The sequence below is a fragment of the Penicillium psychrosexuale genome, assembly GCF_028828465.1.
Source record: "Penicillium psychrosexuale strain IBT 29551 chromosome Unknown utg000003l, whole genome shotgun sequence".
Classification (NCBI taxonomy): domain Eukaryota; kingdom Fungi; phylum Ascomycota; class Eurotiomycetes; order Eurotiales; family Aspergillaceae; genus Penicillium; species Penicillium psychrosexuale.
Genome location: NW_026643188.1, coordinates 1,755,246 through 1,782,034, shown reverse-complemented (window position 1 = coordinate 1,782,034; position 26,789 = coordinate 1,755,246). Strand labels below are relative to the sequence as shown.

The 26,789-nt window shown below is 50.7% G+C and overlaps 5 protein-coding genes across 5 annotated transcripts; 2 read left to right on the top strand and 3 right to left on the bottom strand.

Annotated features, from left to right (window-relative positions):
• Window positions 1–981: 981 nt before the first annotated feature.
• chsE (chitin synthase class Va) lies at window positions 982–6,695 on the bottom strand (the record flags this gene model as incomplete). Its single annotated transcript, XM_057185529.1, has 4 exons — window positions 982–1,013; window positions 1,066–6,290; window positions 6,341–6,529; window positions 6,586–6,695. 4 exons carry the CDS (start codon window positions 6,693–6,695, stop codon window positions 982–984), a joined length of 5,556 nt encoding a protein of 1,851 aa, XP_057042299.1.
• A 1,453-nt stretch (window positions 6,696–8,148) lies between these two features.
• N7518_004601 (uncharacterized protein) lies at window positions 8,149–9,792 on the top strand (the record flags this gene model as incomplete). Its single annotated transcript, XM_057185528.1, has 1 exon — window positions 8,149–9,792. One exon carries the CDS (start codon window positions 8,149–8,151, stop codon window positions 9,790–9,792), a length of 1,644 nt encoding a protein of 547 aa, XP_057042298.1.
• A 2,455-nt stretch (window positions 9,793–12,247) lies between these two features.
• Window positions 12,248–17,697, top strand: csmB (putative chitin synthase; the record flags this gene model as incomplete). Its single annotated transcript, XM_057185527.1, has 4 exons — window positions 12,248–12,543; window positions 12,596–16,183; window positions 16,234–17,540; window positions 17,600–17,697. 4 exons carry the CDS (start codon window positions 12,248–12,250, stop codon window positions 17,695–17,697), a joined length of 5,289 nt encoding a protein of 1,762 aa, XP_057042297.1.
• A 726-nt stretch (window positions 17,698–18,423) lies between these two features.
• Window positions 18,424–20,584, bottom strand: N7518_004599 (glycoside hydrolase family 2 protein; the record flags this gene model as incomplete). Its single annotated transcript, XM_057185526.1, has 3 exons — window positions 18,424–18,604; window positions 18,685–19,098; window positions 19,152–20,584. The coding sequence occupies 3 exons, from the start codon at window positions 20,582–20,584 to the stop codon at window positions 18,424–18,426; spliced, it is 2,028 nt and encodes a 675-aa protein (XP_057042296.1).
• A 694-nt stretch (window positions 20,585–21,278) lies between these two features.
• Window positions 21,279–24,589, bottom strand: N7518_004598 (KH domain protein; the record flags this gene model as incomplete). The annotated part of the gene is made up of 6 exons (XM_057185525.1): window positions 21,279–22,340; window positions 22,398–22,762; window positions 22,815–23,139; window positions 23,195–23,656; window positions 23,703–23,984; window positions 24,071–24,589. 6 exons carry the CDS (start codon window positions 24,587–24,589, stop codon window positions 21,279–21,281), a joined length of 3,015 nt encoding a protein of 1,004 aa, XP_057042295.1.
• Window positions 24,590–26,789: the final 2,200 nt, after the last annotated feature.

The following is a 26,789-nucleotide window of genomic DNA, read 5'->3' as shown; positions in this document are numbered from 1 at the left end:
GGGTTGTAGGCCTCACAGTAATCCACAGTCTCCTGTAGATTACAATAGGCCTGTTTGATGCAAGAGAATATCAGTAGGTGTCATCAGTGTAGGTAGAGGGGGTGTTGTTAGTAGAACTTACGAAGGGTGTGAGGGAGAAGAGAGAAAGAGGGAAGAAGTAGAACGTGAGGGATAGGGGGCTTTATAAGAATGTGTGCAGACAGGTGTATGCCGCGATGACAACTTTTTCTTGTCGTATTGTGAACGGCCTAGGTCTCCATTTATTTGTCGTCTTGATATGTACCTTCCAGGGCTGTCGGTCAAAGTGGGGCCGCTACTTCCCGACTTGAGCGTAATCTTTGTTTGAGCCGCACATTAGTAAGTAATGCAGGCGACGGGAAAAGGATGCAGTGATACAATAATTTCCGATATCATTTCCCCCTCATATCGCTCTTTCAATTACTGCCTTATTGCTTGTTTTAAATTACACCGTCTGTCACCCCCGCATAGGGTTGGGAAGGCTTGGAAGTCCAGACATGGCTTCATACATGCCCACTCAAGTGTCTCTTCACTTGCTGTTTTGCAGTCTCCTCCATACCATGGCTTCAATCAGCCGAATAATATCACCCCGCAACTTCTCTAGCACACCGGGTCTATGATCTCATGAGGCTAAAAGTTGTTAGAATATATTAGTTAATAAGAAACCTACGATGTACGAATTCACATGGACCAAAACCAAACACCAGGGGTAAGCTCTGGGAATTATCGATTTCAAGGATACAGATAAATAGTTTATGAGGCGAATGGCGACATTTTCAAAAAAAAGAATCAAGGTCAAGAAACCCGTTGCGCAAAGCTCTCATCCATGCATAAGTTCGCTTGTAAAAAGAAAAAATCAAGACACAGCTCAAAATAATTAATAACACATGTTTGTCACAAGAACTATGTCCTCACCTTGAAAAGACAAAAAAAAAAAATGGAATATTGTAATAGATAGATCGTTCAAAGAACCCCCGATAAAACGGCTTCGGTGGCTATATATCTGTTAGCTGTGTCCACTACGATAATGATTGAATGATGACTTACCAGAATTGATGTACGGCCGCTTGGCGTCCAGGTTGACATCGAACCGCCTTTCAAGTTCCTGCTTGACGGTCTTCTTTGAGACCTTCATCAAGTCTGCAGTCGCCAGGATCTTGCGGATTTCTTCGAGAATCTCATCATCAGGAGGTAGATGGCTGAGGTCTTCCATTCCATAGCTGCTCATCATTTCAGATGGGGCAGCAGAGTAACGAGTACCACCACCTCCAAGAGGCAAGTCGAGCTGCGAGACCGGGCGCGAGCCAGTATGGTACCCATACTCTGACTGCGGGAAGGGAGGCAGTCGGGTGCCGTAGGAGTGCGCAGAGAATTCAGACCGATCGTCGCGCGACGTCTGGGATTCCCACAGCTCGGCCTGGTAGTCTTCCCAAATTTTCTTGGGGATGGAGTCGGGGTCGAATTTGCCTTCGTCGGAAATGACAACTTTGCGACCTTTCTCTCCTGTGATAACACGGGTATTACCCCAGGAGAAATCGTCCATGTTCCAGAAGGAGTACAGTGGCAGAGCAAAGGAGAAAATGGGAATGGCCATGAGGTAGATCAACATCCAGCCAATCATTTCCCACTTGCGTCGAACGAGGAAGATCAAGGCCTGGAGACCGTAGATAACACCGAGGAGAATAAAAGACGTGATGGGCAGCACACTTGGCTCACTCACACACCAATAGATCAGGTAAGCGATATAGGCGACTGTGACTGGCTGGATGACGGTCATGAGCAGATCAATGAGCACAATGAATCGCATACTGAAACAGCAGAAACCACACAGCTGTGACAGCGGAATCAACTCCATCAAGTTGTGAACCGTAGAATTGATCCATCGGCGACGCTGGGAAAGGAAGACAGTAAAGCTTTCCGGTGCAACTGTCCAGGCATGGCATCGGAAGATGTACTTTGTCTTGAACTTCGGGTGATATTTGATAAGCAGTGTTGTCAAGTAACGATCTTCGCCAAGGTGCAGCAGATTCTTCATGTGGAGGGTATCGACACGGATTTCCGAGTAGGCCTCGACGACAGCCTTACTAACAAAGAGAGGCGTTCCATTCTCCGCTGTGCGGATACGATACATAGTGAAACAACCGGGCAAGCAAGTGACGGATCCAAACAAACTTTCGAATGCCTTCGTCAGATTGTGAGAGATGTAGTATTCATAAACCTGGATCATCGTCACGATGGAGGTCTTGGCGTTAGACAAAGACGTCTCTCCACAGCAGCCGATAAGACGCGTATCGGAAAGGAATGCCGAAACGAACCGGGTGGCGGCATCGGGCGCCACCATGGTATCAGCATCGACCTGTAGAATGTACTCGTAGAATTGCGGATTGACGCCAATGATGTTCCGGATGTGATGGTGCATTTCAAGCTCCATGGGGCTCATGGGCAGGTTGTAGTGAACACGGTTGAGGAAGCGCATAAGTACCATCTGGGAATCACGCTTTCCGCGGTTACCAGGACGGGACACTTCAGAAGGCTTGCCAACCTTCACAACGACCAGGAAAGGAACGATGTGACCCTGGACTTCGTACAGACCAGAATAGAGCTTTGCCATGTTATGCTGCTTCATGCCTTCGCCTAGACTCTCGAAGCTGAGCGGTTCAGGATCCACGGATTCGGGGACACCCAAAATGTCCAGGACGATGCGGGGAGTCGGACGATCGTTGCCTTGGCCAATAATCATACCATCACAAATAACGAGCAGGAGCTTGCGCTTGTCGTCATAGCGCATGCGAGCCATGGAGTCCATAGCACGACGCAATGACTCTTCGTCTTCGGTGTAGACCGGGACTTGGCAAATGATAAACTTGTCCAAATTCTCCGGAAGGTTCTTCCTTGTGAATTGCAACGCAGCTAAGAACTTGAAGCCAATAATGGTGACAAGCATGATCGAAATTGCGAGAATGAAGTATCGCGCAAACTGACAGCGAACCGAGTCTCGGGTGTCGACTTTGCCAATGAAAAACAGGTTGTCAAGGCAAAGTTGCATCCGCGACTTGAGACCCGTGTCGAAATCCAAGTCATCCCAATACTTGCTTACATCTTCTCCGGGCTTTTCCTGGAAGAGACTGACAAGCAGAGGGCTCATGTAATCGGTATCAACACTGCCAGTGGCGTTCTTCCCCGCTGGCCGGCGAGGTACTCGGGGCCCGGCAATGTAATATGTCATGTCATAGACTTTCCCGTGTATACTTACTACATTCTTCGAATCGTCGGTGGCCAGCTTCTTCATTGCCTTTGCCGTATAACCAACGTAACCTTTCTTGTAATTCGAGCGCATCATGAGCATTTGCTCATAGAACCAATCAGCTCGGGGGTCAGTAGTCCAGTAGCGGAAATCGTGGTACTTGGCATTGATATCAAAGCTGGAGCTGGATGTCGTGGCTGCGGAATCATTCAAGTTTGATCGATAGTCCAGTGGTACGCTGGGATCCACTTTCCCACTAACACCCTGGCACAAAGCCGAGACTTGAACGGGGAAAAGATTGGTAGCGTCGGTGCCTGCGTAGGTCTTGAGTGACTTCTGGGGAACGATCGAAGGGAAGTGGGATGGCATGAAACTTCCAAGGTTGAAAACCACGCCTCGAATGGCAATATAAGAGTCGGCTGTACCCGCACCGTTCTTACCGCTGAGCTCTGCAGTGTTGTAAATAGCCTGAGTTGGACAAACCACTCCAGGGAAACCGACAATCATGAAAACTGCTACACCACAGGCGAACCAAATGATCATGTTGATAGCAAGTTTTTCACGCCAGGCAATTCGCACGTCTTTGCGCTTCATTCGCCCAATGAACCGGATCGCGAAATCGGGGATCAAGAACGTGAGGAGATAGACCAGGAACATCCAACGACGACGACCCGGGGAGGTCGGAGCCTCGTCGACTTCCTCCATCTGTTTTTCATTGTTTTTCTCGAGCATTTGCTCTTTGGTGTCAAGGTTCTTGAACATATCACCGGAGTTGAAGGCGGAACCTCCGGCATCAGAACGTCCATCCAGTTCGCGGCTACCAAAATAGCCTTGTTTGGGATCATCTCCATAAATAAAAGTACCCGGAGACTGGTCGGTGGCGTGAAGAAGTCGTAGTTTGGAGTCCGGGTTTCCACCGGCGGCCTGGAAGCCATCGACTTCATCAGCACCGGCATTTGCATAGGATGGTACTACGCGCTCGCCCACTTTGGCGATATCTGCCCAGCATCGTTCGCTCAAGAAAACGCCGGTGCTACCGACACGAGCTTCGTTGCCAGGCCATCGTTTTTCGTCGAGAACGACCTCGGACTTTTCGCGATCGCTACCGACCACAATGTTCCCGATGTCAGCGAGGCCAAGGAACTCTCCGAACGGAAGGAAGACACTGTAATCGGCGTTCCGTAGACGCGAGCTGATTTCGGCGATACCGAATGTTTGGACCTGCATCCGCACACACTTACTGTCGAACTGATTGGCAATGCGACGATCATTGGGCTTGAGACAGATGACGAAGTAGGGATTGAGGTTCGAGGAGCTCAGGCATTTGTTCATGATCTCCAGACCAGCAAGGAATTGGCCAGCGGCTCCTTGAGTCGGTCCAGGCATTCCGCTCTTCCGACCGCTGGCTCGCTTGGATCCTGCAACTTGGCTTTCTTGGTCATCGCCTTCCTCACTTTCGGGGTGAGCGCTTGGGGCAGCGAAACGGGACGGGGGTCCGGTCTTCCGTCTAGCCATGCTAGGCATCCGTAGTGGTTTGGAGCTCACCTGAGCCTGCATGATGGCAGTCTTTTCTTGCGGGTGGGATATGGTCTGCAGAGCTTCCTGGTGGAACAATTCACGCACAAAGTCACTCCGGGTGGAGCGCATCACGTTCATCAAATCTCCAGAGATAACTTCACCATTCTCCTCAAGCAGGCCGATGGTGGAATAATCTACCTCGCCAGCGAAATGCTTGACGGTGAACGCACTACGGGTCTGGGACATATAGGCACCTGATCCACTGGTGCCACCTACTGAGATGGCGGGGTTCTTGTTCTCGAAGCGCTTTCGCACACTTTCTAGGAACTGTGTATCAGATCTTCCACGCCGGGTTTGGTCATCCAAGATGCTCAACAGACCGTTGCCATGCTTCAGCAGACCACGCACGGTGTCCGTGTTATCAAAATAGCTTGTCGCAGCTACTGTGATTTCCTCGCGGTCCAGGATATCTGCTTTGTGGTCGAAGAATGACTGAAGGCAGTAGTTGTAGAGCGATTCAGTTGCGGCATTGCTGAGAAGCTGATCCAGGGTAGACCCTGTGGAGGGGGCTTGAGCAAAACCGGGGAAATCAACAATGGAGATGGTGTTGGCAACACTGTCCTCAGCTGCACAGAGCCTTTGGTTCACGGCTTCAATGACGTAGGTCACTAAGAGAGAATAAATAGTACGTGCGAATGCGTCAGCATTCTCTCGCGCTCCCTTCGGATCCAGCATGACCGTCACGCGCTCGCGGTGGATCGTCTTCGTCCGGTAACCAAGGCTATTTTCCAGAGTATCAACACTGAGACCCAAGAAAGCAGCGACATTGTCGAGGACATCCTTGTTCTTCACCACCGTTACAGTCTCACCACCCTCGTGAGAATAGCCACCACTTTCTTCCGCACCGGTGGTGGTAGACTGACCCGTGGCGAATTCGAGCTGTCCAATGTGAAGGATACTGGCCAGGATCTGGCAGATCTCGGCGATTTCTCCCCGGGAAAATTCTAACTTCCGCAGCGCGGTTTTGAAATGTTGGAAGCCCTCCGTATCATTAATTCCAACCTTGAGCTGAGTTGGATGACCGAGATAGCGCCAGCGCTTGTGGCTGACATGTGATCCGGACAGCCTGTTACCAGTTTGAACATGGATGCTATTCTCGAATCCCAAGTGTGCCTTCTCTGCTGCACTTGTTCCTGCTAGTAAATAGTACAGCACATGGAAGCTTCGCTCTCCCGTGGGCACGGAAGAGATGCGGCTTCGCTCCAATCGGTGGTCAATGATCTTACCACCGATCAAGGTGGGGTTCACGGAGGATGATGCATCGTATTGAAGCTCAAGGAAGAGACCAGCTTTTGAAGCGGTGGGTGTAGTGACGGATTTGGTGGTTGTAAGAGTGTCGAATACAAAGGCGGCATATGAGATTTTAGAGGAGAGCGGGGTCGATGAAAAGGATAAAAATGAAGACAATAAGTGCGAGCGAATAGTGGTCTTTCCGGATCCGCTCTCTCCTCTTGAATGAATGTTAGATATGGTTTTATACAGAGAGTGGATTCAGCTTACAAGAATACAACGGCTTGGTTCTCACCACGCGCACCTAGACGAGTGAAGGCGCGACGCGCGAGATCCTCAGCCTCGCCAGCAGCACTTCCCTCTTTCCCGCCATCGGGTCCTTTAATCGCCGATGAATATGTATTCAGAGAGATTAGGGCCTGAGACGACAGGTGGGCAGTAGGTAATCCCACATGAAACCTGAGACACACGTTAGCTATGCCGAGATTGTAATGAACAGGGTCGGATCTTCATACCGACTGGCGAGATGGGCCGTGAGATGTGTATCAGACTGTAGGTGGGCTGGTAATGAGGGGAGTGAGGGCTGAGCGTGTGCCGGGCCACTCCCAGAATAGGCGTTGGCCATATTTGAGTCCCCTCGGGTTGAGATCCGAGGGTGTGAACGAGTGTGCGAAGGGCAATTGGGACGTCAAGTATTCACAGAGCGAGTGGCTTAAGAAGTCTCCAGTGACGGAATGAACGTGGAGCGAGGCGAATCGGAATGCCTTGTGGACTTGGCGGAATAAAGACCCCTAGCAACAGACCGAGATCGTACACATTCGGGGTGCCTAGGGAGGAAGATTCGACTAGGTTATAATTTGAGGTGCAATGGGAAGCGTATAGGATGACAAGCGGCTGAGAGACAAAAATTGAAGCAGAAGCAGGAACAGAAACAGAAACCAGAAGCCAGAAGCCCAGAATGGAAGATCACAAAGGGAAAAAAAGCAACAAATCGATAAGAGGTCGGGGGTGGATGCGGTATTGTGCAATACGGCATACAACACAAATTACTAGCTCGGTCGCTAAGAATAGGTAAACCTCGGCCATACCGATCAACTGGGGGGCTATTTGGGGATGGTCCGATATTTAATTCGGTTCGGCTTCATTGGATGTGTCTCGGGTGGAATCCACCATAGCTGATAGTGTTCCCACAATATTACACCCCAATGCTAGTTGACGGTAAATTGGGCGCTGAAAATGGCTACCTGGGACGCTGTTTTTGGCGCCCTTTTTACCGGAGGCTGAGTCATTATTGAGACACGTGATACGGGTTGGCCCACTTTTCCGGTCTGCTCAGGGAGCAGTGCTTCGGGTATTGTGGCGTATCTGTTTACAGCGTGGCTGAGCATGTTGGACAAAAGTTCTGTAATTACATTACGCAAGAAAATACAGTGACTGGACATAAGTTTCTACACCCCTATAGCCCCACCCAGTTCACCGCCACCATATTAGTATACCGCCTACCTAAAATGCGTACAGTATGAATTCATGGGGGTTTTCGACCGGCAGTATATTATATAATCATATGGGAGTGGGGCCAGGGGTGTAAAAGGGTTTTGATGCCGAGGTGGGGATCGGCGGGCGGGACTTTGGAGTCGACTCGGACTGACGTTGAGTTCCATAGAGACTCCACCTCCATCCATATCGACACGAGCCTAAAGTGCGCGATCAAGAGCAGCTCGCTGCTCATTATATAGTGAGCTAGTAAATTATTACTGTTTGTATCGCTGGTGCCATAGATCGCTCCTGTGGCTCGCACCGTACATGCAGCCCAGCCGATTTCATTTGTTGATCGTGCCTTCCTGTATAGTCCTGCAACTCCTGCCTTCCACAACCACAGTCACTTAGATCTTCCCCGCTGTGACCGCTGTAAGTATGTGCTACTACCCCCCTGCCCCTGATCGTTGCCCAAGAAGCCCGTACTGGAGTCATCTATCATCATAACGCTGAACATTATCACCTCGCAGGCAACCACACCCACAAAGCCCAACGGCAAATGGCCACACTCTCCCTGGACGCCACACGTAAAACGGGAGAAGATGACCACGCCGACAGTCTTTCGCGAGTTCGCAGAGAAGATCCGCACCATTCTATCATCCCGAACGCCCGAGACCGTGCTGATGGCAATCCGTGCCCTGGCAGAAGGCAGCGCCGCAACGCTCGATGATGGCACCATTGTCCTACCACTGTCCGATCTCTGCCCACATCCCGAGCCTATCGATTCGATATCTCTTCTGCTCTACCAGGAGACGATGACCTCTTTGCTCCGCTGGGGCCTGCAGGTCTTCCCGCAACAACCAACATATCGAGAGCCCAATCTCTGGCGCTCCATGGCCCTCCTCGACGGCCCGCGGGGATACAATCAGCGACTGGTTGATACAGAGGACACCTGGCTGGACATGATGACACAGCGTAGGGAGCCCCTCCCGGAAGAAGTCGTTTGCGATCCGGATATGCTCCCGATGCTCCCATCGATGACTCGCGGGCCGGTACGCCCTCTAGACGACGACCTAACCTACATCGAGAATCTACTACGCCGTGACCGCACTGTCCATACCGTGCTCGCCACCCGGTGCCCGTTCGGCTGGAAGAGGCTGTGGATCGAGTGCGTCTGCCTCCACGTTAGCGCCGACGAGACGGCCGCGCTACTCGCGGTCCTCCCCGACCAGGATACGCCCACAATTGTGCTCACTGCTCAGATCCGCGAGATGGCCGGCCCGGCAGCCGATGCCGAAGATATCCTGGGACTCGCTGGACTGGAAAGCTGGGAGGCGAGCCAGCGCAGCTTTGTGTTACGCAAGAACTTGATGTTGCGCCCTCCGCAACACCCGGGCCGCCTTAGCCATGGTCAATCGATCTCGCTACAGAAGGAGGAGTCCAAGGGTTCTGTTGGGGTGTTTCTCGCCCCTACCAGCAACAATAATGACGGGGAAAAATATGCCCTCACGGCGTATCATGTATTACCATATTTAGAGAAGAAACAAACCCAGGTGATAACGCCCGGAGGGCTTGACATCCTGAGTGAGTTGTTCAAAACCGTTTCTGAAGCAGACAGTCAGAGTCGCGCGCGTCTATTATCGGCATGGGTGGAGCCATGTGGCACTGTGGTCCATGGCGATATTGGGGTCAATAGTCAGGGCTGGCGGAGCGACTTAGCCCTTGTACGCCTTGCAGACGGATGGGAGTGCCATAATGGGAGGTGGTTTAACAGTCGGGGGACAGACGTTATGACAGAGCTCTTGAGTGTCACGAAAGAGGCGCCACGTCCACCAGCCACCTTCAATCTGCACCACATAGTGGGACCAGCCGATCCGGATGCCGGCGCGATCGTTTACAAGGACGGGGCGCGCACCGGGTGCAGCGCCGGACGTGTCGGCCCGTTCGAGTCGAAGATGTTCCGTGCCCGCACTGCTGATAGTCCCGAAATGTCGGACCCGACGGTAATGGTGGCCCGTTTGCTGACGCTATACCCGCTGAGTGGGGCCACAGAGCCAGTTTGCGGCACTGGCGACTCTGGGGCTGGTGTCTTCATGCCATGCTACGCTATGGGCGGCTGGCAGTGGGCCGGGCAGTTGGTTAGTCTTGGGCTTGTGCGCAATCAGACGATCGGGCTGTTCGTGCCGTCGTCTGCGGTCCTGCTGTCCCTCGGGGAGATAACGGAGAGGGAATGGAGACTGGTCTAATGATGCCTTGCTGAGTAGGGATGAGTGGGCATAAGTAGTACAACCGGACACTATCTTTTATACCGTCGGAGGACTTTTGCTAGGTCGCTCACATAGAACCTACAATACATGAATATGACAACTTTGAAATTCTCTTCTATTCTTGGAGCAATAATTGACACATACGAATGCGATATCCAATGTGTTTCTACTTGTTAGGTGATATTTCCAAGGCTCTTTCTTGGCTGAGTGTTGGGAAAGGACTACGCTCAGGCTGTTTGTGACACCACAAAGCACCCCAGAGTAGCTCTCAAAGATAAATCCCTCCGTACAGACTTCTCGCTATCAAGGATCTATATTTAGCCTTTCGAAAGCTCCCTCAGGCTGTCTACAATCAGTCGCTCGCTGTTTTCGCCGTCGGCAAATTGCGGAATACTTCGTAACCCGCTTTCTGCCTGACTCGCGCCCTGCCCAGTTGGCATCAATGAACCTAACCAACTACCTAGGTGGTGTTCCCAGCAATTATCGCCCTCATGAAAATTGGGGTTACATCGCAACCCATCCCGGTCTGCGGAATATTTATGGACTTGACTTTCTGGCCTGAGATGGCCCAGAAGGGCCTCATTTATGGTTCGGAGGGGAGATACAGCATATTCTGATATTCTGTGAGCTGTATAACCTTGCAAATTCCGCGGCGGCTACAGAAATGCAACCCCTCGCTCATCATGGCCCAAAGACTGAAATCTCGAATCCTCGATACGTGCGATCACATTGTCGAATACGAGAGGTCAATCGTGACGACTGGCCAGTTGTGAGGTGGAGCCTCGGAACTTAGATAACCCGACTCGGTCGAATCAAATCGGACGGATCGGAACGGATGAATGCTTAGTCCGAACCTAGATGAAAAACTCCTGAAGTCTCAGGAATATATATCTAAGTCAAGTAATACAACAATTGGATCATACATATATCAACAACCACTCTAGATAACATAATCCTATTCTTCGACAGGTTATAAGCCCAGCAACACTCTACTTTCCAATCCCTATCAAGAGAGCTACACCATTATAATCAACACATAGTAGGAGTCAGGGCGTGCTCAAGGAGTACTCAGGGAGCACTTAGGGCGGCACCCGGACTAACTCAGGCTGTGCTCCGGGAGCCGATCTCTACCCGAAACGGCAGCCTTACTGTCAATAAGATTACAGAATGAGACATGATGTAAGACCTAGAGATACTGCAATATAGCTTAGCGAGAGAGAAAAACAAAACAAAAACAAAAACAAAAACAAAACAATACGTGAAGCAGAACCAGTTTTGGATCTTTTTAATATCTAGCGATCTCCACTCCAGCTGTTACAGAGCTACGGAGTACATACAGGTTGTACTACGGAGTACGTATCTTGCAGATAGCACTTAGTTTGGTCCGTACAGGGTCCAGGTCCCTGGAACACGTCAACTCCCCATATTCTTTGCCAAGATCGACCCCCTTGCAATAGACCTGCATATCAAAATCTGTGAAAAGAGGCAAAAGACAATGGATAGAGACTGAAACTAGGGCAACTAGGGGGTTCTAGAAAATAACTAGAGAAGAGAAAAGATAGAGTGGTTCGACATTCTCGCGAATAGACCAGTAGCCAGGCTAAGACAAGTGGCACAGTGGATATCAAGTCTCCGATCATACTCCGTCCATTGTGTGGCGAAACTGGTCATCTGTACGGAGTTAAGTGTGAGACATCCCAAATATAGCAGCCACATGTGCCATACGAAGGCCAGGTACTATTAATACAATTAAATACATACAGCCGTACGCAAATGACAATACGCCATCGACGGAGTTCTGGGTCCCAGGGTAGCTGTCTGCTCGGGTGCCTTCTGATTGGTTGGGACTTATCAAGCAGAAGCCATCAGGGACCCATCAGGGACCCATCAGGGACCCATTAGGGTGAAAGAGCAACAAACATGTTATGGTTTCAAAATTACAGGGGGGAAACTGTCAGATACCAAGTTCCAATCCAACCTGGGCCATGTGAACATTGGAAATCAACCAGAAACTTGAATTGCGTGTGTTTTGACTGTTTAGAGAGAACATTGGACGAAATGTCAAAAGCTTAACTGCCAGATTGGACAGGGTCGAGACGATCGTCAGGATCGACGGTATTTTTCCATACCCCGTAATTTTCAATCTCCATGGATTTCTTTCTCCCCACGCCGTCTTCTCGGTTGTTTTGTCTTCTTTCTCACCCATTCAGGAGTTCCGTCTCCAGTCACTCGCTCAATTATCCAAATCCTGGATCGTGCAACCCTGACCTACCCTAAATCCAACTCTCTTACAACCTCTACACGTCAACTCTTGTACATTTAGCGAGACAAACGACCAACACAAAAAAAGTACCCTCATGCGGCTTTGATAACGAATAGGCCGGACATCGCATCTTGCGGTCAACATCGTTGACCCTCCGACCTCACATTCGTCATGTCGAACCGTTATTCGGTCTTCTCCACGCAGTCCACGGGTCTCTCAGCCGGACCCAGACCCCAACATGGAGCTCAGGTCTCAACAACAACGTTACTGAATGCCCTCCATTCTTTTTATACCGCGGGTCAACCATATCAACTAGACTCCGCCACGAGTTTGGTTGTAAATACATGGGTGACCGCAGCAACCACTTTACCCGATGGGCGAACGGGTGCCACCGTCGACCGTGATCTGGCTATCAGAGCTTGGGAACATGCTCGACGCCGAGCTGAGGATGGCTCCGTTGTTCTAGGGTATGTTGAACAGTGCATCGATCTGAAGACCATACGTGCTAATATGGAATAGCGCCCTCCATCAATCCACACCCTCGTTGCTCGAACCCTTCATCGCAGCGATCCCAGTGGAAACACCCGAGGTAGCTCTGATCGCCCTATCCGCTATACGACCTTTCCTTACTGCAGTTACCTCGTTCAACCCCTCCTATTCTCTCCATTCGGCATTGGCCGCCACTTTCAACTTATCTTTGCAAGGCTCTGTCGTCGGTCTCTCCTTCGCCTTGTCCACTTCCGGTATCAATGTGCGCAAGGGTCTTTTAGACATCCAGCCCGAGACCGGCTACCGTGCATTTGATGCCTTCTACTATCTCCTTACCTCGACATCGACAGCTGCGGAGCGGGAATTTTTGGACTTGAAAGACCCCGCTGAATATACCTTGCTCAACCGATCAAAAACATATAATCCTCCACACTATCTACCCACAGCCGACGATGCTGCTGCTGCAGAAGACTTCCGTGCTTCTTTGAAATCCATTGGCATCAAAGGTGCTGCCCAGCGAGGCTTGCTATCGGTCCTTGCTGGTCTTCTGAAGCTCGGCAATGCAGTCGGGTTCGAGGTGGACCAAGAAGACCTAGAAGAGGTCTGTGAGGATGCTGGGGGTCTCCTGGGAATTGATCCAGAAATCCTTCTTCATAAGTGTTCCACTGATGAGCGAGAGGTTTTGATCGCCGGACTCTACGAGGCTCTGGTCGATTGGGTCATCAGCAAAGCAAATGAAGCTATTGCAGCCGACATTCAGATTGCATTGGAAAACGATTCTAGCAACGGGGGTGGTGCAGCGCAATGGCCAACGGACGATACAGTCAACCTGACCGTAATCGATATTCCACGACCGGCTCTCGGTAAAGCGATCATGATGAGAGGCATCTTCGATGATGCTCTTGGTCTTAATGCTGAAATGAAGGACGATGGAATTCCTCTTCCGCCCATTGGAGCTTCCATCATCAGTGAAATGAACTCTGCAGTGGCCCAAGTCGAACCAGATCTCAATATCATGACAGGCCTTGCCGGGCGGGAACGCGAACATGATCTCGACAAGCGGCAGGGGGTACTGGAAAAGGTTGGTGTTGAACTTGAGATTGACGTTTTTCTCAGACGCATTCTATTCCCCAATGATACCGAAGGTATCTCCGTGGGAAAGCGTGGCCGATTCGATCTTGCCAACACGCTCAACAGCAGCCGTGTCTGGTACCACCTCTCCATCCATCCGACTGATGATATGCCGGAGCAGCTCGTGTCATTGGGACCTACAGCGTGGTCTGCTGGTGCAGTCTCCCGCCAACTGCGGGACTGGCGACTGCCGGAATGGGCCAATCGTCGTTTGAAGCAACTCGATTTCACCGCCGATTTCGACGTGGAAGAGTTTGTCGGTCGATATGCGCGACTTGGTTGCACCGAAGGCCAGGACGGCGTTGAGAACTGGATCATTGAGAGAGGCTGGAGCAACGGCGACGCTGTCGTCGGTGAACAGCGCGTATGGATGCGCGAGGGGGCATGGTGGGAAGCGGAAAGTATGCTGGATCTCAAGCCAGAGGAAACTCAGGTGAATCCATTCATGTACGGCCCTGCGTTGTATGAGACCGCCTTCACCCCAGATGGCACTCCCATCCATGAGAATTCCAATCTTCTTAGCATGCCACCTAGCGGCGCCATCGCCCCCAGTGTGATTGACGGTGCTAAGTCCATCGCCCCCAGTGCGCCATTCGCCAACGCTGCCAATACCGGTGACTACGGTTTGGGCCGGAAAGGTGACGACAAAAAAGGAGACATTGCGTATTACGACGAGTATGGCCGGTACGTTGGCGAATTCGACCCTGAGTTTGGTGATCCGAAGCACATCGAGAAGAAGACCATCACCTTGGGCCGCCGGCTCTGGACTGGTTTTGTCTGGGCGCTGACTTTCTGGATTCCTTCCTTCGTGCTTCGATACATTGGCCGCATGAAACGCCCGGATGTCCGCCTGGCCTGGCGAGAAAAGCTCGTCCTTGTGTTTTTGATTCTGCTTTTCAATGCAATTGTTTGCTTCTATATCATTGCGTTTGGTGACCTTCTCTGTCCCAACAAGGACAAAGTCTGGAATAAGAAGGAGGTCAGCTGGCACACAACTGACGATAACTTTTACGTCGGCATCCACGGCCGTGTCTACGACATCAGCAAGTTCTGGCGCACACAACACAGTGACATTACTGGAGAAACAACGTCCTCAACGAACATGGAACAATTTGGAGGAGAGATTTTAGATGCCTACTTTCCCCCTCCCCTCAATCGTTATTGTTCCTCATTTGTTACATCCGATACACTCGCCCTGCAGCACAACGACACATCCGCCATCGCCCTTTCTACGGCCGAGCACAAATCGGGGGCACAAGCAACAATCACCACCTCAGCACTCCACAAGGTTACCTGGTATGAAAATAAATTCTTGCCAAAGATTGGTACATACTACAAGGGTGACCTGGTTTGGACAAGGGATACCATCAAGAAGCAGGCCGACGCTGATTCTCGCTACTGGGTTATCAAGGATCAAAAGGTGTATGACTTGACAGATTACTTCTATACACTGAGCACGATGAACAACCTCGACACATACGATTGGCTACCCTCGACTCTGACTGCTCTCTTCAAGGACAACATGGGCGAAGACGTCACTGACAAATGGGAGGACACGACAGATTTCAAAAATGCTCAGACATGTCTCGACTTTGTCTTCTATGTCGGCAAAGTTGATTTCCGTGAAAGTGCACGATGCACTGTCAATAATTGGATCCTGCTCACCTTTACCATTCTTATCTGCGCTGTCATTCTGGTCAAATTCCTGGCAGCTCTGCAGCTGGGGTCCAAACGTCGGCCTACGCCTCAGGACAAATTTGTCATCTGCATGGTCCCCGCATACACTGAGGGCGAGAACGATCTGAGGAAAGGTCTTGATTCTCTGACTGCCTTGCAGTACGACAACAAGAGAAAGCTGATCTTTGTCATCTGTGATGGTATGATTGTTGGTGGCGGAAATGACCGCCCCACCCCAAAGATCGTTCTGGACATTCTCGGGGTTGATCCTAAGATGGACCCACCAGCACTGCCATGCAAATCCCTCGGTCAGGGAAGTGAGCAGCTGAACTACGGCAAGGTTTACTCTGGACTCTATGAGTACGAAGGCAATGTCGTGCCCTACATTGTGGTCGTCAAGGTTGGCAAGGAATCCGAGCAGCGCAAGTCCAAACCCGGCAATCGTGGCAAGCGAGACACGCAGGTCCTTCTCATGCAATTCTTGAACCGTGTTCACCACCGCTCACCTATGTCGCCCCTTGAACTGGAAATGTTCCACCAAATCAACAACGTCATCGGTGTGGACCCAGAGCTATATGAATACTGTCTCATGGTCGACGCAGATACCACCGTCAAGGAGGACTCTCTGAATCGTTTGGTCGCAGCATGTGCAGCAGATGCCAAGATTGCTGGCATTTGCGGCGAGACTAGTCTTCAGAACGAGGAACGTAGTTGGTGGACGATGATTCAGGTTTACGAATACTATATCTCGCATCACCTGGCCAAGGCATTTGAGTCGCTCTTCGGCAGTGTTACTTGTCTTCCTGGATGGTAAGTCCCTATATGCTTTCTCAGAAATAAGTGATACTAACAATACCTAGTTTCACCATGTATCGCCTTCGAACTGCGGACAAAGGACGTCCTCTTATTATCTCGGACAAAGTCATTCACGATTACGCTGACAATGATGTTGACACCCTCCACAAGAAGAACCTCTTATCTCTTGGCGAGGATCGGTACCTAACAACCATCATGACCAAGCACTTCCCAGCCATGTCGTACAAGTTTATTCCAGATGCCTACGCGAGCACAGCCGCCCCCGATACCTGGAGTGTGCTTATGTCGCAGAGACGTCGTTGGATCAACTCCACAATCCACAACCTGGTGGAACTGGCAGCTCTGGAAGATCTCTGCGGTTTCTGCTGTTTCAGTATGCGTTTCGTCGTTCTCGTCGATCTGGTGGGAACTCTCATCCTTCCTGCGACCTGCGTGTACCTCACCTACCTGATCTACCGAGTTGCCAGCCACACGGGTCCCTTCCCTATGATCTCGATTATCATGCTGGCTGGTGTATATGGTCTGCAAGCGATCATCTTCATTGTCAAACGGCAGTGGCAACACATCGGATGGATGATCATCTACCTTCTTGCGTACCCGATCTACAATTTCGTCTTGCCGTTGTATGCCTTCTGGAAACAGGACGATTTCACATGGGGTACCACCCGTATTGTCATCGGCGAGAAGGGCGACAAGCGTGTCATCGCCGTGGAAGATGAGCCCTTCGATCCACGCAGCATCCCTCTCCAGCGCTGGGATGACTACGCCATGGCCAATAACCTCCCCGGCCGCCGCGGCGAGGTCAGTGCCAGCCAAGAGAAGGTCTACGCCACCGGCCGGTATGACGAAATGGCTATGGAGATGGATGACATGCACTCGCAGTACTCATCCGTCAAGCCAGCCTCCACCATTCTCACCGGGTTCCCAGGCCAGGGCCGCAACCACCCCTACATGCCCCCACAGTCTCCCGCACCCTTCGTCGGCGGCAACGTCCCCGGAAACCGCAACTCGCACATGTCGAACTTCTCCCGCTACACTGATCTGCCGCAGATGAGCCCTCGCATGGGCGGCCACTCTGCCCAGGCTTCTCGGCACATGTCCATGGGTGGCCTCAGCGCCTACCAGGACAACCCGATGGCCTCGAGCAGACACAGCGTCGGCATGATGCAGAGCAGTGAGAACCTCCTCGTCAATACTGGCTCTCGCAGCCCCCTGCCCCAGTACCCCTCTCGACCCGCCAGCACCGCCTTTGATTTCCGTTCTGCCAGTGGGCCGGATGAGGGTGCCATCACCGAGGCAATCCGCAGCTGTTTGGCCGAGGTTGATCTAGACACTGTCACCAAAAAACAGGGTAAGTTCCCACATTAATCTCTATGATAATCATACAGTTCGCTAACCATGACCCAATAGTCCGCGTTCTTGTCGAACACCGCCTGCAAACCTCGCTCACGGGCGACAAGCGAGCCTTCCTGGACCGACAGATCGACCAGGAATTGGCTAACATGTAAATTTTTTACTTGTATTATGCATTCATTCTGCATCCCGCATTCACATCCATCTAGCACGTTTCTTTATCTCGCCTGATATGGGGTCTTGGCATCTCCGGCGTTTCTATGGGGTTTGGTTTTTTTTTCGAGCACAGCATCCAGCGAATTGATCTTTGAGCTATTTTGCTCTTCAGTCTTTACTTAATGGGATCTTTTCGTCTAGCGCCCAGTGACAATAATATATGTTTTGGTGATGTTCAATAGTATTTTCGGGCCTTGTGTGTTTATAAATCTTGCATCGCGGACTTGTCTTGACTAGATCTCACCTTATCCTGCGTTCCAGAATATATCGAGTGTTTGGATATCGACAAAGCGCTATATCTTCACCTTTCGATATAAAATTAGATAAACGTCATAACCGTTATAGTATTTTCCGTGGCACTTTTTATCGAGCGACACTTCGGGTATATCCACCGCTGGCCGCAATTCTTAGAGATCATCCGATCCATCACTACATGGGCAATTTGTATCTTAAATCACTTTTAGATGTTCTTTTTATATGTTCATTCATCAATTATACGGAGAATTTAGGGTGGAACTAGGTAGCTCGACACCGCATGAACCTACTATATATCTCTGATCTTCAAATAGCTTCAACATGATGGCCTCTTGCTGATAACTACGGTCTTAAGAGGTACGATGCCACTCACTGGATATCCCTCAAATCCACAATGAGCATTGCACGACCTAAAGATTCACAAAATGCTTAGTCTGATCCAGTAGCTTCCTAAACCCCTTCGAGTGAGAAGTGGTATGACGGTAGTAGTGATCCTTCGCAGCATCCATAATCTCCTTCACCTTCTCTGCGGGAACCTTCTCCTGGCGATCGAAGGTGTACAGGCCATTCACCTCCTGCTCGACATCACACCTAGATCGAAAAAAAGCCACATGTTAGCATAAATTCCCAGATCACAATGCCAAAGGCCAGGAACGACGAATGCAACATACAGCTGAGTCCAGACAAGCCCACAAATATGTCCCGGTTGCACAACTGCCATAACCAGCTTCTTAAATCGCACCAAGAAGTCTGCCGGGTCGGTCGCAGTCGTATACCCCCAATCCCGCTCCCCGGCGGCAGGAGAGTCCTTAGGCGGTGCGATATTCACTCCGCCGAATTCAGAGCAGATCACCGGTGCACCAGGAGTATGCTGGGCACCATTGTCGACGATCAGAGAGCCGGCGTATAAGGATATTGGTTTGGTGAAGACCTCGTGTCCACCTTTCAGCTCGAGAATCGCTGTCATGGTCGCGCATGCTGCGCCTAGGTCGGTTGAGTCGCCGTAGTCGTGGAAGGTTGTTAGGTCTGTTTGGACGTGTTCCCAGCCGCAGTTGTCGTTGATTGGTCTGCTAGGATCGAGGACCCTGTTTTTTGTATTAGTTAGCTAGTTCATCCATTTTCTCGAGGCAGTGTGGACACATTGGAAATGCCACCGGGTGGGTCATACTTGGTCATGAAATATAGAGCGCGAACATGGTTACGCTGCTCGACATTGTGTTTCAAATCGGATACACCCCACGACTCATTAAGTGGTGTCCAGGTGATCAGCGATGGGTGGTTGATATCCCTCTTCACGGCTTCGATCCACTCGCTGGTAAAACGTTCAACGTAGTCAGTGTCGAACTCGTAGGCATTTGCCATCTCGCCCCAGACGAGGAAGCCCATGCGGTCCGCCCAGTAGTAGAAGCGTGGGTCTTCGACTTTCTGGTGCTTGCGGCATCCATTGAAGCCTAGATTCTGGGCTAGCTCGATATCCGTCTTCAAGGCCTCTGAAGACGGAGGTGTCAAGCCCGTTTCGGGCCAGTATCCCTGGTCCAGGAATAACATCTGCAAATACGGCTTTCCGTTTAGCTGGAATGTTCCATCGCCGTTTTGCCAGGATAGACTGCGCATGCCGGTCGTAGTCTGGACTTCATCAACAAGCCTCCCGGCCCCATCAAACAGGCGAAGCGTGATATCATAGAGAACAGGATGCTCCGGAGCCCAGAGTGCAACACCCCGACTCCAGACTCCATCAACACCGAACAGCTTCTGATTCTTCGTCTTCAGCTGTGCCACCACAGCTTCAGTAACCTTCATACTCAAATCAAGCGCAACAAAGGTTTTATCCCGCGGAAGCTCGCCGTGCACCTTCGCAATACCCAGCCCCCCAAGCTCAAGCTCAAGCTCAACCTTCGCCGCACTTCCAACGCGGCGTCCAGCAACTTGAACCTTTGCATGTAACTTTCCGCCCTCGATATCATCAGACCGAATCACCGTCCCTCCACTCCCACATAGCAACCGCATAGCCGGGACGCTCTCCAACCAAACAGATTGCCAGATGCCGCCGGTAGGCGTGTAGAAGATACTCTCCGGAACAGGGCCCCAGAACTGCTTGCCACGCGGCTGGGTCATGTCATAAGGCGAGTCTCTAGCCCGGAGAGTGAGACGGGCTTCCGTAGCGCCGTCGGCGATGGCGTCCGAGATATCTATATCGAATGGCACATGGCCGCCACGGTGTCCGCCGACGAGGACGCCATCCACCCAGACAGAGCACTCGTAATCGACAGCGCCGAAGCGGAGGAATAGTCTGTTCCCTTTTTGCTTTTCATTGGCTGTGCGGATGTCTGTGATGCGCCGCTCGTACCACATTACCTCGTGCGCTTCGATGAGGTTTACCCCCGAGGCTGGGGTTTGGAAGGCGTATGGAACTGTTATCTGGTGGGAGGGTATTCCTTCCAGGCTTGTCTTTTGCCATTGTGAGATTAGACCTTCGTCTTTGTCGTCGAAGGTGAAGGTCCAGGGACCGTTTAGGGTGTTCCAGTTTAGAGAGGGGCGTTGGAAGTCCGGGCGAGGGTAGGATGCTGTCATTTTAGGTGTTCTAGTGGTTTAGCTGTGTGGTTTAATAGGATTCTATGGTCTCTTGGGAGTTGTAACTTGATGATTGGGGGTGTGGAGAGGTGCTTTGACTTCGACCCCGCGTATAACGTCACTCGCCACGGGGGCATACCGAGGCATCGATGTCACTCGAAGCTATCTATGAGGTTCATATTGAAGGATTCAGGTACTTACATCTATATGTGATGATAGAACATCAAGTATAGCAGCTTCCATCATAACAACTTAGATTGGAGAATGTCTTCTAATGGCAAAATCTCATTGATGATTGGGGGATATCAAAAGAGTAAAACATCAACATAAAAACCCAACTTGTCGGAAAACTCCTCTGAAGTCGAGGCCAGATGGCCCTGGTATCATCAAATTCAGACTATCCAGTCCCATCATTTCCTCCGAATGCGCATCGCAAAAAAAAAAAAAAAAAAAGAAAAAAAGAGGCAGGATATGGTCAAGACCATACTCCCTGCTCTATCGCACGCAGATCTTGGATATCTCTTTCTTTTCTGACGCCTTCATTGCTTGCGTTCCGTGGTATCAATCAACAAGAAGACCAACAAAAAGAGAACCGGAAAAAAACACGCTGGGAATGAGAATAAAAGCAGAAAAAGACAGACAAAAACAACTCAACCAAAAAAAGGGTATACTGCTGCAAATGGATATTTTGGTTTTAACGCGGTGGCCCAATTGGGGCCGGGTATCCAGAAGTAGAATTGGAAGTGCTAGGACGACCACTATCATAAGAAGTACGCGGGTCATGCTTTGGCGTCATGTCACCCGGCGCGGTGCCGAAGGGAAACTTGGTGTCGAAGCGTGTGGGCCAGCCATTGCTGTTACTGCTCTTGTGGCTGTGCGAGCTCCCCAGGACGTGCACGTCGTCTTCGGGGAGGTTCACGCCAGAATCGTTCCATGGGTTGCGGTAGCCGCTATCGCGTGACTCCATGGATACGAGTGAGGCCTTGGAGGCGTTGCTCGAGGCGTGTTTGAAGAACGACCCCGGTGAGGCGGAGTGATTCTTGCGGCCGATGAACGAGGAGAAGGACGAGATGCTTCCGGGCTTGCGGAGGCGCTCGAAAATCGAGCCTCGTTCGCTGCTCTCATCGGAGAAGTTCGGCCGAGTGGGCGAGTCGGTCGAGAGGGGCACTGGTGCGTGCTGCAGTAGCTTTGAATCGAAGAAGGGTAGCGACTCTTCGAACGAGTCGGACTTGGGGCGCGGGATAGCACCCTTGACGGTGTTCGCGTCGAGTCCATGCGCAACAAGACGGGAGATCAAGAAGTCAATGGCGTCCTTTAAGCCACCGGCATTGTTGCGCGTGTATCCGAGGACCACACGGTCTTCAGGCCCGGGGGTGGGAGACGAGGAGCCTTCCTCCTGAGTAGTAGGAAGATCGGTACCGATATCCACGTTGATATCGACCTCGTACTGCTCCTTGAGCTTAGTCCGAACATCGGCGAGGAAATCGGAGCACTTGAAGTATTCCTGGAGTTCAGCCGAGCTCTGGAAGTGAAGCTCATGGCTCTCAGGCACCATGCCAAGCAATGCGTCGACCGCTTGGGGGACCTGATACTCAGGGCCGGAGATGGTGACAACGTCACTGGCAAGCTCGGTGCTTGGGAACTCGATCTTGCAGTTCCATTTCTTCTCCAGCTCTTCAATCTCAGGCATACGTGCCAATAGCTCACGATGGTATAGGCGATTGATGACGACTCTCTCGGCGACGTATTCGGCATCCTGCAAATCGTAAGTTTCCATCATGGGATCAAAGCTTTGGCCACTGTAAGCACTTACAACTTTCTCGACCATGTCCATAATCTCCTGCTTGACGAGGTCCAGACTCTGAGCGTTGCGAGCAGGGGTCCGACAGATTACGTTGTCAACCTTGATGTCGTCATCCTCCTTGCCCATGCCACCGCGGTCCATTGCATTGGAGAACTTCACGAAGACAGAGTACTTCTTCATGATACGCTGGATATGCTGTCCACCAATTCCAATGATCCGCTTGTGATATTGGTCAGGCACGTGGAACGAGATCGACGCAGGCATCTCCTGCTCAACTAAGTCCAAGCCATTCTTGGTCGACTCATACTGGTTGCCGCACACGTCGATGTAGAAGTTGTACTCGTTGAACCCATCGAAGATGATCTGGACATTGCCTGAGTGCGAATCAGTATCTCGTGTTACAGGTAGATGTTCGGTATGACTCACTTTGGCCCATGATCTTGTTGATCTTTCCGTTCTTCTTGCCACTAACAAACTCCTTGTGCTCGTTGGCTAGCTCAATCTTCACCCTCATCTGGTATTGACTTCGCATCACGAACGGGATCTGGTTGATGACTGACATAGCAGCCTTGACTGCATCATCGGAACCGTTGATTGTGAAAGTCAGATTGTCAAAGCTGACCTCCGCTTCCGAGTTGGTACAGATATCCGATAGCATGGAGCGGATATCGGCAGTTGAGGGAGCACGGAGACCACCTTGGGCGGGGTCGGGCATGATGATCCACCACGAGGCACTATAGAATTGACCAGCCTGTGCATTCAAATATTAGCAGATCATTCCGCCAAAAAATCACAAAGCGACGCACCAGAGCCATGATTTCCCGAACTGTCCGCTCAACGTGCAACACCTCGGTTCCTTGAATCCGAACAAGCCCGCGTTGGCTACCAAGCTGCGGGAAAAGAACATAAGAGCCGTTCATTTCCATCACCTTCCGGACCTTATCCAAGCGATCGAGTAAGATATTGTCGATTTTGCTTGAGCTGACAACCACATCCTTGACAAAAATCTTGACTCCCATCACCAGTTCTCGCAGCTTCTGCTTGGCGCGAGCAATCTGTTCGGGCGTCTCACCTGTAATGTAAACCTCATCCTCGCTTCGACGATTCGCACCGGGGGGGACGTAGCCGAAAATTTGCGGGAAAGGTGGAGGGAAGTAAATGGCGGTGCCTGTAGCAGCCTCGATGAGCTTGATGTTCTTGCGAGTGCGACCACAGACCAAGGTGTGCATAGTCGAGTCCAGTTTTATGGCATCCACATGGCGTTTGAGCTGGTTTCTGGTCAGTTCGCCCACCTCACGACACAAAGATACGTACTATTTGGTCAATCATGATCAAAACCCGGGTTTTAGCATGTTCCGAGCTCTCCAAATCACCGTAAATGGCAACCCTGAAGCGCTGTTCCAAGCCATTATCCGACGCATAGCCATATGACGAAACTACCGCACTATCTGCATCATGGAGCTTGGGAGTCAGTAGGAAAATATCGGCTCCGGTGTAGGCGGCTAAAGTGTCGAGGTGCTCGAGGACACTAGCTCTGATTCCCTTCGGTGATCCATCTATAATCAGATGCATATCCACATCGACAGTGGCACATCGCTAGGGAACGGTCCGATGTTAGCAAGGGATGTCCGTGGACATGAAAATACTGCTGGCGCCGGAACCAAAAAAATTCGTTCACGTACCAGCATGATCGGGGTCTCGTTCAAGATTCTCGCCCGCATCTTGCGTGCCATATCTCCATCTCCTGTGACACAGACGTTGGTCACCAAGCCATTCGGCCGGCGTTGTAGCGAGGGCACAGCCTTGGCCTCGGAGGTTGTGAGCGTAGCTTCCACCCGTCCTCCTTTCTCTTCCGTGATCTTCCGACATAATCTCTGCAAGCCTTCGACATTGTTTGTGTGGACGGGAAGCTGATGCACCGATGTGCCCTCCAGTGTGCCTTCCGGGAAAGTCCAGCGCTGGAGGGCACCGGGGCTGGCGTGGAGCACATCTTCGACATCGGGGCCGGCTAGTGTCGACGAGAACGGAACGTTGAAGGACAGATTGACTGTGGGATCGATGCTGGTCGGCGGTGTCATGGGCGGCGCACCGTGTGGTCGGCGAAAAGCCATATCGGTGTGAGGTCTGGACATCCCGAAAGTCGGCGTCATTCGTTCCCAACCATGACGGGCTTGGCCCGTGAAGTTGGATATCTTGTGCATGACTAGTTAGAGAAATCCCTAACCCCTTGAGCGAGTCGAGGGGATAGAGAGAGAGAGTAGATGGATTGGGTTGGGGGGGGGAGATGTGGGAAGGAATCAGGCCGTTCTCGACAGGGATGGGAATGACCTGTGTGGGCGATTCGACCCGGGAATGGTGGAAACGAAGATCGATGGGGCCAACCAACGCCTCTAAACACGATATGAGAACAAAAGCGAATGCGATCAGAATAAATATACAAATATACAATATGTGTATATATCTTAATATAAAAAGAAACTAGAAAAGGAAAGGAAGCCAAACAAAAACAATGGGGAAAAAAATAGGTCTGGTCAGTCCTTGCGGGTCTTCTACTTGATTTTGCAGTTTTCGATTTATATGCCCTTTTTACTCGAGACCTTGAGACATTAGCTACGGAAGGGTCTCAAAGGGTCTTTAACTTGATATCTCTTTCTCGAATCCACATTGTCATTAATCGAGAATGCAGGATCTTGAATGTCTATTCGCAAGGGTCTTCTTGGCAAATGGAATCCAGCCATTGTTAGTACCCGATACAGGCATAAACCACCTGGCCAATATCGCAAGGTATCTCGAACTTGAGTCCCTGGAAACCGTGTCTCATACCGGCTTTGTCTTACTATCACGTGGGTATGTGAAAGTGATGAGATCCTACAGTGAAGTGCCCTTCGACGCGCTTTAACAGGCCTCAGGTACTTCGGGATCCGAGTCATTCCGTACCGTACCTAGCATACACAGGTTGATCCTTTCATAGGCTCCGGGATAGAGAACCCTGTATGCCGCCGTATCCTAATCCACTGGTCTACAGGTGGTGATAGGACGCCTATCACTGCCCACCGGCTGGACCGGACGCTGGGAAAACTGAGGGGTCAAGCCTGCCCAGGTGGTCAGGCATGTGGAGCTAAAGGTTGATCATACCGCTGATACCTTAGCTGGATTCTGATCGCTTCTGATCTCTGACATGTTCGGGCTCCACGGCGCCGGGGGACAAACTGTTGCGCTTCCGATATATCCAAACACAAATCCTATGCAATGATATGCAATGCTATGCGTATTTGCTGCAATGAACTGGGGACTGGAACTATTACCCAAGTGGGATAACTTCCCCTCAAATGGTAGACGTCATCTTCTCGTACAGGCGGTAGTGGGTCACTTCTTCAGCTCTCCAAAGGACTCGACAATTCCGACTGGACCGTTGGTTTTGAAAATCAGACTGCATCCCGTCCTCGGTTACAAAGTCAGAGAGAACTTATCACATTAGCCTTGGCTTTAGAGCAAGCTTCAAGATAATGAGGCTATTAATTAGTGTATAGTTAAAATAAGCTTGTGAAGATTTGAACTGTTTCTTTTCCTCGGACAAAGAAATTCGGGAAATGTAAAGTTGGCACTCCGTACGGGGCTTATCCACTTGACCGCGTGATATATAACTACGACTTTTGCCACTTCACCATCGGGGAATTATTCAGAACATAATTTCTAGCACAGTACCTTTTTCAATTTCACAGAGTGTAGTATCGATAGCCTAAGCGGATCGAATCGACCGCTACAAGTCGATCGTTACTAGTTGATATACTTTTCTACCGCAAAACTATATACTTCACACGTGGTATCAACGATTGCTGTAAGCCGTTAACTATGTCAAAAACAAACGTCTCAAGCATCAGCATTATTGATAGTGTCCAAATATGTCAATTTTCCTGACAACACAGGCTATTAATAGCGAAATCCGTCAATTCAAGCCTGAATTCATGAAATTTCCCGATAAGAATAACTGCAAAGGAGTGAGACGTTGCTGATTGCACCACAACTATTTCAACTTGCTATAAGATACCAAACTCGGAATTCATGTCCCTACATGTGCGTTGATGATGAACACCCGTTACTCCTGAACTATTGCAAATTGTGCCTAGGTCCATTTAATGATGCTCGTAATGTTAATAAGCTCTAGTGTCTCGAGGGTAGTCATATCGAAGGGTCTTCTAGATTAATTGTTCAATTGTTGTAGTGACCCTAAGATACGATAGAATATTGATACTACTAACCAAGTTGGACCCAAGATGGCAGGCTATGTTGTCAAGGCACTAAGGCCAGGCAAATGCAGACGCTGATTGGAATATTAACACAGTAGAATGGAAGTTTCAACTGCAAATTTATTGTTTTCTGAGGCAAGGCGATACCTAAACC